General features: G+C 37.3%; 1 protein-coding gene across 1 annotated transcript in view; it reads left to right on the top strand.

Moving 5' to 3' along the window:
• Positions 1-16,466, top strand: part of LOC111139282 (potassium voltage-gated channel subfamily H member 5) — a 270,461-nt gene that overhangs the window by 64,853 nt on the left and 189,142 nt on the right. Inside the window, exon 6 of the mRNA XM_022491521.1 lies at positions 504-896. Coding sequence (XP_022347229.1) covers positions 504-896 — 393 coding nt within the window. The remainder of the gene's footprint in view (positions 1-503; positions 897-16,466) is intronic.

Below are 16,466 nucleotides of genomic sequence, written 5' to 3'. Positions count from 1 at the left end.
CCACAGTGGGAGCCATTTTCAAGGACATAGCCTTGAAAGAATAGGATGTTGTTGAGGTCATTTGGACTGTATGTGACTGGATCCAGTTAGGGTATCTACTAAGTTTTTAAGATTCTGGTGGGTGGGTGTGGAGGTTCACTTGTCTTACCATTTCCTGTGACAAGCCTTGTAAGTATGTTCCCTTGCTTATTAAACCGCCACCTAATGATCTGGAGTGGTCTTTCCTTTTCTTTGTTCTCTCTTTGCCCTTGGTGTTTGGGGACCAGTTTGTGAACCAACAGTTGGCCAGTGGAGAGAAAGCCAGATATAAGAGCAGACAGATTAACTTCCTTTGAACAATCTTTGGTACAACTCAGAAGACGGAGACAAAACTATAGGGTGTGACTGGTCTTGAAACCAGGAGTCATGAAAAATACACTGTGGTTTGACTTCTAGTAAGTTTGAATTCATTACTAAATGCAGAGATGTACAAGTCATTTATATACACATTGTCTCTCTTTTAGGTTCTTCAGCTGGGATCAGATATCCTTCCTCAGTATAAGCAAGAAGCGCCAAAGACGCCACCACACATTATTTTACACTATTGTGCTTTTAAAACTACTTGGGATTGGGTGATTTTAATTCTTACCTTCTACACCGCCATTATGGTTCCTTATAACGTTTCCTTCAAAACGAAGCAGAACAACATAGCCTGGCTGGTGCTGGACAGTGTGGTGGACGTTATTTTTCTGGTTGACATTGTTTTAAATTTTCACACGACCTTTGTGGGACCTGGTGGAGAGGTCATTTCTGACCCCAAACTGATAAGGATGAACTATCTGAAAACTTGGTTTGTGATCGATCTGTTGTCTTGTTTACCTTATGACATCATCAATGCCTTTGAAAATGTGGATGAGGTAAGTTTCTTTTTTTTTCTGAGTACTGTGGATCATATATTTTGAGAAAATTAAGATAAAAGGAGTTTACAAATAATCCAAACTTCTTTTTAGCAACCACTTTTAGCCTTTACCCTACTTGCCGTAAATTATAATATTCAATGACTTTAATTTTCATCTGCTTCTTTTTCTTGCTTTCTGGTTGATAATACCAATTACTAGGACAGTGGTTGTTGTTCAAAGTTGCAGTTTGAAAAGGTGGGGGTTGTGGTTGGAGGAGGTGGAACAGAAGAAAAGCAACAGCATTTGGGGGTCAAATAAAGTAATGAATTAGGTAATTGATTAAAAGAGATGAAACAGATGTATTTTCTTTGGGCAACAGTAGTGTTCTATGCATCTATAAAACTTTTGACTCCTCCTCTCCAGATATATATGGTAGCAGTGCTTGAGTTAACTAAAAAACAAAGAAACAAAAAACAAACAAAAAAAACTTTTATGGAAAATCCTCAAATTTTTGCCTTTTTGATTTCTTCTTTATAGCCTTTGTTTTAAATTTTGTCTAAGTACATTTGTGGTTAGAGACTATCTTGGATGACTTCTGATGTCTGGTCTAGTTCAAGGTTCTCTTCATTCAGTATTATCTGCACAACTAGAGATACTTAAAATGTGGAGGCACCTGGGTGGCTTGGTTGGTTGGGCAGATGACTCTTTATTCCAGCTCAGGTCATGATCTCAGGGTCCTGGGATTGAGCCATGCATTGGGCTCTGCGTTAAGCGGGGAGTCTGCTTGAGGAGTCTTTTTCTCTCCCTCTGTTCCTCCCCCTGCTTGCATACTCTCTCTTTCTAAAACAAATAAATCTTAAAGGAACACTAAAAATGTATAATATCTTTTTTTTTTTTTTAAGATTTATTTATTTGTCAGAGAGCATACAAGCAGGAAGAGCAGAGGGAGAGGGAGATGCAGGCCTCTGGCTAAGCAAGGAGCCCAATGTGGGACTCAATCTGACGACCTTCGAATCATGACCCGAGCTGAAGGCAGACGCTTAACCAACGGAGCCACCCAGGCATCCCTAAAAATGTGTAATATCCTAAAAGACCACTTCATCCAGGGCTTCCTAGCTTTTAACTTAATAGTGGATGATTTCCAACTTGCTACAGCAAGCTAATAGGATGCAACCAATAATCTCAATTAATAATGTAAAAATGAGTCAATATAGAATGCATCTATTATTTAAAATGTGTTTGTAATGATGATATTACAAATTTAATTTCCCTAAAGATTCTACTCTGTCCTTGTAAACTGCTCAGATGGAAATCTCTACTATGTTGTTGTTGTTACTCTGTGTATGTTGGGAGATAGATAGAAACTATTCAGTGACTTTTTTCCCATAAAATTTCTACACTCAATTAACTTTAGTAATATTAAAAAAACCTATTTCCCTGAAAGTTAAGTGTAGATACTGTGTTTTGATGCTGTACGCATTACTTTAAAAATTACGGAAAAAAGAGGAATTATAGTAAATTGTTTCCTAATTCCAGATTCCATTTACATAAGCTTTTAAAGGTAGATTTATTTCTTTCTTATTTACCTTCTGGAAGGCATTGAAGGGAGTTAATTTTGAAAATGTGAAATATGATAAGGAGATGATAAGCAGTGTGTATATTTCACTTCCTGTATGAATTAATATATTAAGAGGAACAGATTAAGATTTCAGTTATTTAGAACATAGTCATAAAGATTTTAATAACAATCAAAAGATTGGTTCAGCTTATCCATAATACACTAAATATTTACAAAATAATAAATGCATTTAACACAATGTATAAATAGATCAAGAGATCTTCAGCCTCATGCATATTAAAATGCAAAGTAAAACTACAAACTATACTGACCTACCATTTTCACTTTTCACACTGTTGTAATAAAAACTTTGTTAACACACTAGGTTGGTGAGTGTAGTAGCTAAGAAGGTACACCGTTTAGATTGTCCTTCGTGAAAACCTGCTGTCTGGAGCTCAGTTTATAGCTTCCTGGAACCTGCTCTTGGTTTGGGAAAGCCAATTGTTAGCATCTTTTTTAAACTCAGCATTCATTCAGTGAGTCATCGCACTGTCCCTCTAGTAGCTTGAAACTGACCATCGTGGGAGTATTTATACTCAGAAAGCCCAAAATGCTATAAATGCGTTTTTTTTTGTTTTGTTTTGTTTTGTTTTGACTGACAGCTGCTGCATTTTCTGATCTGCTGCAGTTCACAAACTGAAGCCATATTTCCTCCAGGCTACTTTTAGCCAATAATTAAGGATGGTGGTAATATTCTAATTTAGTAGTAGTAGTGGTAATATTCTACTCCTATTCAATGCAGAACTGCTCTAATGAGAAACTTTTGCTCTGGGGCTCCCCATTCACACATGTCAGAACTACATTTTGGTCTGGAGGCTCCTACCTCCTCTGTTTGTCTTTCCTAGAACTTTCTCTCGGTAAAACTTGCACACCTAACCCTGACTTGGCAGAACTCCATAGGGGACCTGAACTGAGCGACGGTATGGGTAGGTACTCTCATACATTGCTCAAGGGAGTATAAGTTGGTAAAACCTCTTTGAAGAAGGATTGACAATATCTCATTTTGAAAAAAATAAAACAAAAACTCTAGAGCAAACCACTTTCAAATTATTTAGGGAATTCTTTTGTTATTTGCTTCCATGTCAGCAAACAAGATTATGTACAAATATGCTATTTATGGTGGAATCTTAAATCTACTATGGTTGTTTCCCTGTACTTTCCACTTTCCTGAGAGTTAATAAACAGCTGGATTTATTGTTTGCTTCGTTTTTTGTACTTATCGCTAATTCAAACTCTAAGCTCCCTGCCAGTGGTCTACATCTTCTCTCATTACATTGATGCAAGCAGTATTCGATCAACATTATTTTCTTAAACAAATCTCTCTTTACTGCCCCCTCCCACATGATTGACTTTGGCTAATTATAATATTCTAGGCTAGAGATAATTAGGATTTCTGACCCTTTATGCGTGACTTGTTCTCTTTTTGAAAGTTTGGTGTATCCTCTCTGCCCCAGAGTTCTGAGACTTTCTGACCATATGCCTTAGTGTGGGTCTGTTTTCATCCATTTGGCTGGGCATTGACTGTGGCCCTTTTCAGTCTGGCAAAGCGTGTCTTCTGTCTTCATTTCTTTCTCCTATGATGATTATCTCCACCCTTCTTCCCCATTTTTTTTTTTTTTTTTCTTGCTGGAGCTCCTCTTTTTCGGATACTGCACCTTTTGGACTAGTCTAATTTTCTTTTTCTTTTTCCTATTTTCCAATGCTTCCTATTTTTGCTCTCCCATCTGGGAGATTTCCTCAACAGTATTTTCTCACATTCTTTGTCCCTAATGATTGTTTGTGCTTAAAGTCTATTTGGCTTGATTCTAGCAGAGCTACATTAGCTTTCATATAGTATTTAGTATATATATTTCTATATTTAAATTTCTTTTTAGAGTTTATTTATTTGACAGACAGAGATCACAAATAGGCAGAGAGGCAGGCAGAGAGAAGTGTGTGTGGGGGAGCAGGCTCCCCACCTAGCAGAGAGCCTGATGTGGGGCTCGATCCCAGGATCCTGAGATCATGACCTGAGCTGAAGGCAGAGGCTTTAACCACACTGCGCCACCCAGGCGCCTCTTTTATATTTCAAATTTCATTAAAGATTATTATACTCTAGCTGTATCTTCTATAGGTAATATATAGATTCTGAGAGTATAGCTGAAAGGCTTAATCTGTATATTTATCAAGATTAATTGCATTTTGATTTACTTAGAGAATATTCTTTTCTACTTTAAAATGCTTTTTCTTTGCTTTTCTCTATGTTTTTATTTCCTTTTTCTTTTTTTCTTCCATCTTTTGGATTGAGTTTTTTCTTTCTTCTACTGGATTCCCTCTACTAGTTTGGAAGTTTTTTTGTTAATTGATTACTCTTAACATTTTTATTTATTTATTTTTAAAGATGCTTATTTATTTATTGAATAGAGAGAGATCACAAGTAGGCAGAGCAGCAGGCAGAGAGGGGGGTTGGGAAGCAGGATCCCTGCTGAGCAGAGAGCCCAATGCAGGGCTCCATCCCAGGACCCTGAGATCATGACCTGGCTGAAGGCAGAGGCTTAACCCACCGACGACCCAGGCGCCCCATTTTTAGCATCAATATGTGGCTTATTAGTATCTTTTCTTGCCTCCTAATTAGTATCTTGTCTCCTTTCCCATTATTATTGTCTGGTATTTTGCATCTATATTGTTTTTAACTTTCTTTTCTAATTAATATATTGTTGTCTTATTTAATTCCAATACTTAATTAGATATACCCACATGTCTGCTAGTTTCTTTGCTCACATTATTTTATGTATTTTTGATTTTCTGCTGGTTCAGTTCCTGTGGGTTGGCTCTGTATTATCTGTTATATGACATCCAACTCTCTGGAACATACTTCTTCAGGGAAACTTTACTACATTATGTTAAAAAAAATTCAACTGAGTAAATTTTAAAGATCATATTGGCTTTATTTAATGATTCATGAGTTGGGTAGCATCCCATCTAGCAAATAGAAAGGACCTCTGAGGAGCTGTACAAAATAGAAGACTTTTACAGGCAGAAGGGGGACAGACAAGGACATTATTAGCAGAGTGGTTTATTTCAGGCAATGTCACCTTCCTTTAGGGACAGGCAGAGAGTCTGTCAGGCAGGTTACCTCACTACTGCTGACCAGGTAATTCCAGACAGACTGGTTAAGATCACGTTCTTGGGAGAGGCTGAAAGTGCCATTAAGTTGGTGTTAAGTCTTGGTTTGTTGACATGGACTTAGCACAAGTGACTCCATTTTGGGCCTCTTGTCTTTTTAAAAATGATTATTTCCAAGCAACTGTAATGAATATCTTTGTTGTATTTCATCTTCATTTATGTACATGAGTGCCCATTAATGTAATTAAAGCTACTTTTCTTTTGTTGCTTTGTGTGTGTTCATGAGTGCTGTACCGTTTGTTGTGTGATCGGGGACTTAGGCTTTCCCTAGGACATGTTTGTTTTGAGCCTTTGGGTGGTTACTCCCGCTCTCAGTTTCTGTGTCTGTTAGAAAAGAAAGGGAATACCTAATTATTTACACCACAGGGTGGTTATAAGGAACAAACGGGAATAGAGACAGGAATGGATTTTGCTTGTAGAATTTTGCATTTCTTAGGGGATGTTATTATTTCATGTGTGTATGTTTGCTTCCTTAGCTTGATTATACACCTTGTGACTGTGAAGAATGTGGCCCATCTCCTTGATAATCCTTTATCACTCTTAGTGCATATCAATGGCTCACTGACCTGAAGCAATGAAGTGTTAGCGAGGTTTTAGTAAATTGTACAATGACATAAAACTTAAGAATGATGAAGTGAGCTGGTGGTGGCTGGGGAATAGGGGAGTATGAATCTGAAAATAGCAGTTTAATCCGTTAACGTGATACGGGTGCAGGACTTAATAACTCTTTATTTTCATGATTGTCTCAGTTGATGTGCTCTCTGAAGTGTAATTTGATTTATTAGGAATTCACAAACTGGATATGTGATTCTGTAAGAGAGCTGTGAGGCACAGAAGGCAGCATCCATTAGAGGAAAGTATTCTGTTTGAGAAGAAGTAATGCAGATTTCCTAGGAACCATAACAAAGGGTTAAAAAAAAGTTGTCACTAGGAATCCAAGGAATAGAATCAAGCTCTTTTGTAGGCGCATTTTATAGCTCTGGGTGGTCCTCAGAACCTGATTTCTGGGAGGCTGGGGGGACCTGGGCACTGAATTATATAGGGCATCAGAGAAAGATATGGCAGCTGAAGATAATGCACAATTTGGTAGTGTAAGTGAACTTAGGAAACATGATACACAGGTAAAGTGTAAGTGGTAAACATGATAAACTAGGTCATGACAAATTGAAATGGGGGAAAAGTTCACTTATGCATTGTTTTAGGAGGCAAAATGAATGAGACAGCTATTGCTAAGTGGAAATGTATAAATATTTTTAATTTCCTGAAAATCTTATGTAAAATGATTTCTAAATTTTTTTTGCAGATTATGCATGAGTTATTGTGTTTGAGCATACATTGTTTACAATGTATGCTTAAATGTAATGTATGTTTACAGTGCAGTTTTTTGTTTCTTATCTAGCCATCAAATCAAGAATTGGAAATTAAAGAAGCTAATTATGTTTGTAGATTTTGGTGACTTTTTCAGCCTCTGATCTTTTTTTTCTCCCTTCAGTTGACTCTCAGACCCTCTACCAAATATAGCATGTTGGAAATTGTTATTTAATACAATTTGGTTGCTATTACTTTTTCATTAAAGCCTACAGATAATTTAAAATAATGTTTCAGTGGCCAGGGCACCTGGGTGGCTCAGTCAGTTAAGCGTCTCCCTTTGGCTCAGGTCTGATCCCAGGGTCCTGGGATCAAGTCCTGCATGGGGCTCCCTTCTCAGTGGGGAGCCTGCTTCTCCCTCTCTCTCTCTCTGCCTGCTGCTCTGCCTACTTGTGCTCTCTGTCTCTCTGTGTCAAATAAATAAATAAATAAATAAAATCAATCTTAAAAAAAAAGTGTTTCAGTGGTACAGATAGGGACTATTTAATATTTCTTTTTCTTAGTTTTCCTAAATTTAATCTAATTAAATCCATAGAAACCCTGTCCAGTCTACCATGGAATCAATTGATTTTTCTCATCCGTGTGTTTGCATAGATGATAATGGACTTTATTTTTAAGACCAATTTAAAATTCACAGCAAAATTGAGAGGAAGGTATAGAGATTTTCCATACAGAGATTGCCAAACGCCACCCCCCAGCCTATCTCATTATCAACATCCCCCACCATAGTGGTACATTTATTACAATTGGTGAACCTACACTGACACACTGTTATCACTGAAAGTCCATGTTGTATGTTCTGTGGGTTAGGATAAATGTATAATGACATGTATTTACCATTACAGTATTATACAGAGTGCTTGCATTGCCTTAAAAATCCTCTGTGCTCTGCTAATTTAGTCCTTCCTCCTCCCCTTACCCCTAGCAATCACCGATCTTTTTACGGTTGATACAGTTTTGAATTTTCCAGAATGTCATATGGTTGGAATCATATAGTATGTAGCCTTTTCAGATTGGCTTCTTTCATGTTTTAATATGCATCTAAGGTTCCTCCATGTCTTTTTATGGCTTTGGCTCACTTCTTTTTGGAGCTCAATAATATTAGATTGTCTGGATATACTGGTTTATTTTTCTACTGAAGGAGAAATTGGCTGCTTCCAAGTTTTGGCAATTACGGATAAAGCTGCTGTAAACTTTGTGTGTAGGTTTTTGTGTAGGAGTAAGTTATCAACTCATTTGGGTCAATTCCAAGAAACACAATTGCTGGATCATATGGGAAGATTATGTTCAATTTTGTAAGAAATTGCTGAACTATCTTCCAAAGCTGCTGTACCATTTTGCATTTTCATCAGCACTGAATGAGAGTTCCTGTTGATCCACATCCTCACCAGCATTTGGTGTTGTCAGTGTTTTGGATTTTGATCATCCTAATAGATGTGTAGTGTTGTCTCCTTATTGTTTTAATTTACAATTCCCTTATGACATAAGATGTTGAACAGCTTTTCATACGCCTGTTTTCTATCAATATATTCTTTGGTCAGGTGTCTGTCCAGATCCTTTTGCTCATTTTTTGATCAAGTTTTTAATTTTCTCCTTGTTGAATTTTGATAGATCTTTGTATGTTTTATGTAGTGGTCCTTTATAAGATATGTCTTTTACAAAATATTTCTTTCATTCTGTGGCTTGTCTTCTCATTCTTGTGATCGTATCTTTCACAGAACAGTTTTTAATGTTACTGAAGTTTATTTTATTAATTATTTCTTTTATGGATCATGCCTTTGGTGTATCTAAAAAGTTATCACCAAAACCAAGGTGACCTAGTTTTTTCCCATGTTATCGTCGAGAAGCTTTAGTTTTGTGTTTTAAATTTAGGTCTATTATCCATTTTGAGTTAATTTTTATAAAGGGTTTAAGGTCTGTGTGTACATTCATTTTTGTTTCCATTTGGATGTCCAGTTGTAATATTTGCTGAAAAAACTATCTTTGCTCTATTGTATTGCCTTTGCTCCTTTGTTAAGAACAGTTGATTAGGGGCGCCTGGGTGGCTCAGTGGGTTAAAGCCTCTGCCTTCGGCTCAGGTCACGATCCCAGGGTCCTGGGATGGAGCCCTGCATCGGGCTCTCTGCTCGGCGGGAAGCCTGCTTCCTCCTCTCTCTCTCTGCCTGCCTCTCTGACTACTTGTGATCTCTGTCTATCAAATAAATAAATAAAATCTTTAAAAAAAAAGAACAGTTGATTATATTTATGTGGGTCTGTTTCTGGGCTCTCTGTTTTGTCTCATAGATCTGTTTGTCTCTACTTTCACTGCATTGTCTTGACTACTACAGACTTAAAGCAAATGTTGAAGTTGAGTAGTATCTGCCCTCTAACTTTGTTCTCCTTCAATATTGAGTTGGCTATTCACAACTTTTTCTCTTCATATAAACTTTAGAATCAGTTTATTGATATCCACAAAATAACTTGTTGGTATTTTGATCAGGATTGTGTTATAACTACAGATCAAGAATTGACATCTTTTTTTTTTTGAAGATTTATTTATTTTAGAGAAATTGTAGGGGGAGGAGTGGAGAGAGAGGGAAAGACAGAATTTTATTGTTTTTAAAATTTATTTATATTCAATTAACATACAATGTGTTATTGGTTTTGGAAGTAGAGGTCAGTGATTCATCAGTCTTATATAATACCCAGGGCTCATTACATTGTGTACCCTCTTTAATGTCCATTATCCAGTTACCCCATCCCACCTCTCCCCTCCAGCAACCCTCAGTTTATTTCCTATGCTTAAGAGTGTCTTATAGTTTGTCTCCCTCTCTGATTTCGTTTTGTTTTATTTTTTCCTTGGAAAGAGAGAATCTTAAGTAGACTTCCTGCTGAACATGGAGCACAATGTGGGGCTCGCTCTCATGACCCTATCATGACCTGAGCTGAAATCAAGAGTCAGGTGCTTAACCAACTAAGCCACCTAGACGCCCTGAGAACAACTGACATCTTGACAATATTGAGTATTCCTCTTCATGAGCATGGGATATCACTCCATTTATTTAGTTTTTCTTTGATTTCCTTCATCAGAATGTTGTGGTTTTCCTCATAAACATCTTTTATTTATGTGATTATAATGTTAGCTGTAGGTTTTTTTATAGATGTTCTTTATCAAGTAGAGGAAGTTCCTTTCTTTCTAGTTTTCTGGGAGTTTTTATTATGAATGACTATTATATTTTATTAAGTGCTTTTTTTCTGCATCTATTGATATAATCATGTGATCTTTGTTCTTTAGTCTGTGATGTTATGGATTACCTTAATTGATTTTTGAGTGTTAAACCAGCCATGCATACTTAGGAAAAATTCTACTTGGGCATATTATATGATCATATTTATATATTGTTGGATATATTTGATATATATTTGCCATTTTTTTGAGGATTTTTGCATCTATGTTCATAAGAAATATTGGTCTGTAGTTTTCTTTTCTCATAATGTCTTTGTCTGATTCTGGTAGTAGGGTAATTCTGGATTCCAAAAGATGAGTTAGGAAGTATCATATCTACTTCTACCTCTGGAAAAGATTGTAGAAGTTGCTGTATTTCTTCCTGAGATATTTGGTAGAATTCACCTGTGAACTCATCTGGGCCTGTGGTAATTTTGGAAGGTTATTACTGAATTGATTTGTTTAATGCATATAGTTCTTTTCAAATAGCCTATTTTTTCTTGTGTGAGTTTGGGCAGGTTACATCTTTCAAGGAATTGGTCCATATCTTCTAGAATTATTCATAGCATTTTATTACTATTTTTTAAAAATTTATTTATTTATGAGAGAGAAAGAGAGAGGAAGAAAAAGAGAGAGAGGAGGAGGAAGATAGAGGGAGAGGGAAAGAAATCCTCAAGACTCCCTGATGAGCATGGAGCCCAGAGTCCAATGTGGGGCTCTGTCCCAGGACCTGAGATCATGACCTGAGCCAAAACTGAGAGCCGGCTACTTAACTGACTGAGCCACCCAGGTTCCCCTCTATTACTATTATTGTTACTATTCTCTTAATGTCTACGTAGTGATGTTCTCTCTTTTATTTCTCTTATTAGTAATTTGTGTCTTCTCTATTTTTTTTCTTATTAAGTGTGGCTAGAATCTTAATTTTATCTGTCTTTCTAAAGAATAGGCTTTTGGTTTTGTTGACTTTCCTCTATGATTTCTTATTTTCAATTTCATTGATTTTTTTTTTTTCTAATTTTCATTATGTCTTTTCTTCTTGCTTTGTACTTAATTTTCTCTTCTTTTTTTTCAGTTTGCTAAGGTGGAAGTTCACATTATTGATTTTTGATCTTTCTTCTTTCCTAATATTTGCGTTCAAAGCTATAAATTTCCCTCTAAGCACTACTTTCACTTCATCCCACAAATTTTGATACATTGTATTTTCATTTTTATTTAGTTCAAAAACTTAAAAAAATTTTCTTGAGGTTTCTTATTTGACCCATTTTTGTTTAGAAGTATGTTGTTTAGTCTCCAAGTATTTTGAGATTTTCTCTCTGTTGTTGATTTCTAGCTTAATTCCATTGTGATCTAAAAGCAAACACTCTATGACCTCTGTTCTTTTAAATTTGTTAAGGTGTGTGTTGGGCCAGAATGTGTTTTTAGTAATGTTTTATGTGAGCTTGAGAAGAATGTGTTTTCTTTGCTGTTTTCATATAAAATAGTTGATCAATGTCAATTATGTCTGGTTGATTCATGGTGCTGTTGAGTTCTACTGTGTTCTTACTGATTTTCTGTCTGCTAGATGTGACTATTTCTGATAGAGAGGCATGGAAGTCTTCAACTATAACAGTAGATTTATCTATTTCTTCTAGTAGTTCTGCTTGCTTTTTCTTCACATATTCTGATGTTCTTGTTAGGTGCATATACATTAAGGCTATTACCTTTTGGAGATTTGACCATTTTATCATTATTCAATGCCCCTCTTTATCCTGATAACTTTCCTTGCTCTGAAGAGCATGAGACTTTAACTGTGATGAAATCTTCATGTATTGTCTTGGGGGTGATTCTACCTTCTAGTCAGACATAGGTTTTTTAGTGCCTGCTTTCAAAAACTTCAGCTACAGTTTTTTTTTTTTTTAAAGATTTTATTTATTTATTTGACAGAGAGAGATCACAAGCAGGCAGAGAGGCAGGCAGAGAGAGAGGAGGAAGCAGGCTCCCCGCTGAGCAGAGAGCCCGATGCGGGACTCGATCCCAGGACCCTGAGATCACGACCTGAGCCGAAGGCAGCAGCTTAACCCACTGAGCCACCCAGGCGCCCCTAGCTACAGTTTTAAGTCCTTTATACCTCCCAGTTCTTTTCTGCTTGAGAAAGCACCTCAACAATGTTAGTGATTCTAAGAACAATAAAAAACTGCTTATATTTTTACTGAGGATTAGATTGGTGGTTTACCCACACTTGACTTTCACCCATAGACTCAGAGGAAAGTATATGGATGGACACCCTATTTAGCATCCTTTATTTCTTCTCCAAGTGAAAAGTTAGGATTGGGTAAATTTCAAGGATCATGATATAGTAGTTCAGGATTGGTAGAAACAGCAAGGTGAGGATTTGGAGGCAAAAAATTCAAAGAATATTAGGGCATAAACTGTTTATGCTTCCTGCTGAAGAGTTACTGGGTCTTTGGGAAGTTCCTATGATGAAAAATCAAACCATTTGCCTGGGCAGGAGAGTCTTGGAAAAATTAAGTCATGCTAAGGAAGACAGGACTAGCACAAAATCATGTTAACATAAACAGTAAGGTATGGTTTCAGTTCTGAGTGTTCAGGCTGAGTGTGAGGTTGTACAGTGTCAGTTCTCTAGTCTTTAAGTCAGGATGGTCCTAGTACTTGCCAATTGAGTCTCATTTGCTTACTTTTGCACTGCCCGCTTGGGAGAAGGGCACAACTAACATAGCTCTGTGGACTGCTACATAGATAGCTATGAGGTCAAGTCTTGCAGAAGAGGATGCCTTCTGCTGCCTTACTGGTAACCAGTGATTTTTGCCCTGTATCCTTCTGAGTCTGAGTTCAGTTTATGGCAGTCTTGAGTCTGAATGTTTACTTGGTCAGCATTGCAGATACAAATATGGACTTTATAATCAAATGTCTGGTGTGCAATTTTCCAGAAGATGCCGGTTTTCACTGCGATTTGTTTGTGCTTATGTCGTTGTGTCAGTCAAAATCCGCTACCTTCAGTTACATTCACATTTATACATAAGCTCATACTGCATTATGAATGGCCAAACTCAAAAGTTTTTGTTTGAACTTTTGCAGATGTTGTAAGTGTTTTGGCTGCAGTAAGTGAAGAGGCCTAGATGATAGGAGGTTGTGCAACTGTTATTTTGTGATGATTATAAATCATTAGGCTAGCAGAATTTTTAACTCAACTATGCTAGAATTTTACAACCACTTGAATTGCTTGTATTCAAGATTAAAATCTAACAAACATTTAATAGTAGCACATATATTTAACAGTTTTACCTTTCTTGGCAAAGAAAGTATTCATATTTAAGGAATAAAATTTCCGTGTGCAGAAGCCTGTCGGTACATGCAATAAAGCTATGTCACCAGGGCTGATAATTTCTTTTCTTTAGTGTCATTAATAAGCCATGTACATAGATTGAATTTTGAGATGTAGTACATTCAGAAATATAAAGGAATAGCTCAAGAGGGATTTATTTTTCTCTCAAAGTCATCCTTTAAATGCAAAAAAAAAAAAAGCCTATGTGACTTCATTCATTCATTCATTCATCAGGTATATATTGAGCTACTTCTTTATTATAAATACTGGGAATCTTAGCAGTGAAGAAGCACACAAATCCTCCCTACCTTCTTGGAACTGTCAAAGAGAAATCGCACTGAACACTTGTTAAGAATGGGGAGAAAGGTTTTGTTCAAGACTATTGCAGTAGAGGAGGGAGATTGAACTTTGCTGAAACAGAAGGCGAAGAAGTTAGTCAATGTGGTTAAACCACCTGTGTTTGCTAATTGGTGTCATCAAAGTTAGGCTCCTAATCTCCCACAGACACTGAGAGATAGGGGTGCTATTGTTCTTGATAAGTTTCAAAGGGATGGCTCCCAAGTCCTTCAGAAAGACATTCCTGGCTTATACAACTGACAAGAGTCTGGGAGAAGATTTATATCTCAAAGGGGCAGAGAGAGAATTTATAATTGGAAGCTTTCTAAAGTAAATGTTCTAAGAAAAGGGAGGTCAGGGGCCTCGAGTCAAGGAAAAAGCCTGTCTAAAGTTTAATCAGGCTGTGTTAAGGCTGTCTTTGTCAGTTTTTATTCTGGTGGGGAAAAACAGTAAACATATGGAAAATTTCACACGTATATATAAAATTTCAGATGTTCTCTACATAGAAATAATACAGGGCAATAAGAGATAGGTGATGACTAGGATGATCAGGAGTTGAGCCATGTAAGAAAGCATGTACTGGGCTAAATGTAGCTGTTAGGTTAAGATTTTGTTGTTCTTGTTGCAAAGAAAAGACACTCAAGTAACCTGAAATGATGGGAGATATAATATAAAGATAGACATTTTTCAGAATTTTGGAAAAGAAAAGGGACCTTAGGAACTAATGGATGGTCTTGGACCATGAGAGCTGTAGAAACCTTGGCCCAATACACACCCAAGCCTGGAAGTGAGTGCTTAGCGAAAGAGTTAGGTAGGGAGGGAAAAGCTTACCAAAGGGGAGCTACCCTTTGACTACCTTCTTTGCGTGTCTCACAGCCTTGCTTTGAGATTGCTTTAACTTTTTATTATAGCCTTAACACCATATTGTTGTATATTATCATTCTGGTTGCTGGAAAAGGGCCACTTTTAGAAAATAATTTGGAGGGGCGCCTGGGTGGCTCAGTGGGTTAAGCCGCTGCCTTTGGCTCAGGTCATGATCTCAGGGTCCTGGGATCAAGTCCCGCATCGGGCTCTCTGCTCAGCAGGGAGCCTGCTTCCCTCTCTCTCTCTCTCTGCCTGCCTCTCCGTCTACTTGTGATCTCTCTCTGTCAAATAAATAAATAAAAATCTTAAAAAAAAAAAAAAAAGAAAATAATTTGGAGGCCATGACTGTTCACTCCGCTCTTCTATTTTTCCAGAATTTGTAGATCTCAGTGTTCCACTGTTAGTATGATTCACTTAGTCCTGTTGATATCCTTCCTATCTTTTCTTTACTGAGGGAATTCTTACCTTCTCTTCTCCTTTGCTTGTCTTGTGGCTCTCATTCCTGAATCTTCTTAATTTTCACCAGCACATGGTCCATCATGGCTACTTCAGCCTTTCTCTGCTTCAACTCTCACTCTCCATGATTCTCTCAGCACTTCTTGGATCAAGCATTTATACTGTAAAACAAGGGTCTTAATCTATTTGAGGACGGGATAGTTAAGGAAGTCTCTGAAGAGGGGACAGACCTGAAAGATAAGTAGCAGTTAGCCAGGCAGAAGTGGTGATTGGTAGGTTCAGGAGAGTGTTTTAAATATCATGTTTAAAAACCCACAAATGAGAGCGACGCCTGGGTGGCTCAGTTGGTTAAGTGGCTGCCTTCGGCTCAGGTCATGATCCCAGCATCCTGGGATCGAGTCCCACATCGGGCTCCTTGCTCGGCAGGGAACCTGCTTCTCCCTCTGCTTCTGCCTGCCTCTTGGCCTACTTGTGATCTCTCTCTCTCTCTCTCTCTGACAAATAAATAAAATCTTAAAAAAAAAAACCCCACAAATGAGAGAATATTACATTTTTGAAGAATAGAATAAAGTTTTCTATGACTGGAGTGTAGAGGAAGAAGACAGAGATGCACAAGGTGAGAGTGTAGAGGTAAGGCAGGTTGCATTAAGGCATTTGGATTATTGTAAAAACAACAAGTTACTGAAGATTTAAAGCATCCCCCAATTTAGTTTGCTTGTACATATATCATAATGTTTGAAAAAAATTTGAAGCTTTGGGCAATATACTTCTTTTTAGGGTATGTATTTTGGTCATGCTTTGTATTTACTGTGGACCCAATGGATAGTAAAGGGAAAATCTTTCCCAAAATAAGAGGCACTTAAAAAGTACATTATAGGGATGCCTGGGTGGCTTAGTTGGTTAAGCAGCTGCCTTTGGCTCAGGTCATGATCCCAGCGTCCTGGGATCGAGTCCCACATCAGGCTCCTTGCTCATCAGGGAGCCTGCTTCTCCCTCTGCCTCTGCCTGCCATTCTGTCTGCCTGTGCTTGCTCTCTCTCCCTCTCTCTCTCTGACAAATAAATAAATAAAATCTAAAAAAAAAAAAAAGTACATTATGGATGTTGCTGAAGATAGAGATCTGCTCTTCATCTATTCATCTATCTATCATCTATCTATCCCAGTGTTCTGATAAGAATATAAATGTCGCGGCCGGCGCGACAAATCGACCAGGAACGTGAGGGTAAGAGGATGGTGAAAAGAACTTAAGAGACAA

The sequence above is a fragment of the Enhydra lutris genome, unplaced genomic scaffold (assembly GCF_002288905.1).
Source record: "Enhydra lutris kenyoni isolate GAN:26980312 unplaced genomic scaffold, ASM228890v2 scaffoldscaffold4, whole genome shotgun sequence".
NCBI lineage: Eukaryota > Metazoa > Chordata > Mammalia > Carnivora > Mustelidae > Enhydra > Enhydra lutris.
The sequence above is the reverse complement of the archived record's forward strand: the minus strand, read 5'-3'. Positions and strand labels throughout refer to the sequence as shown.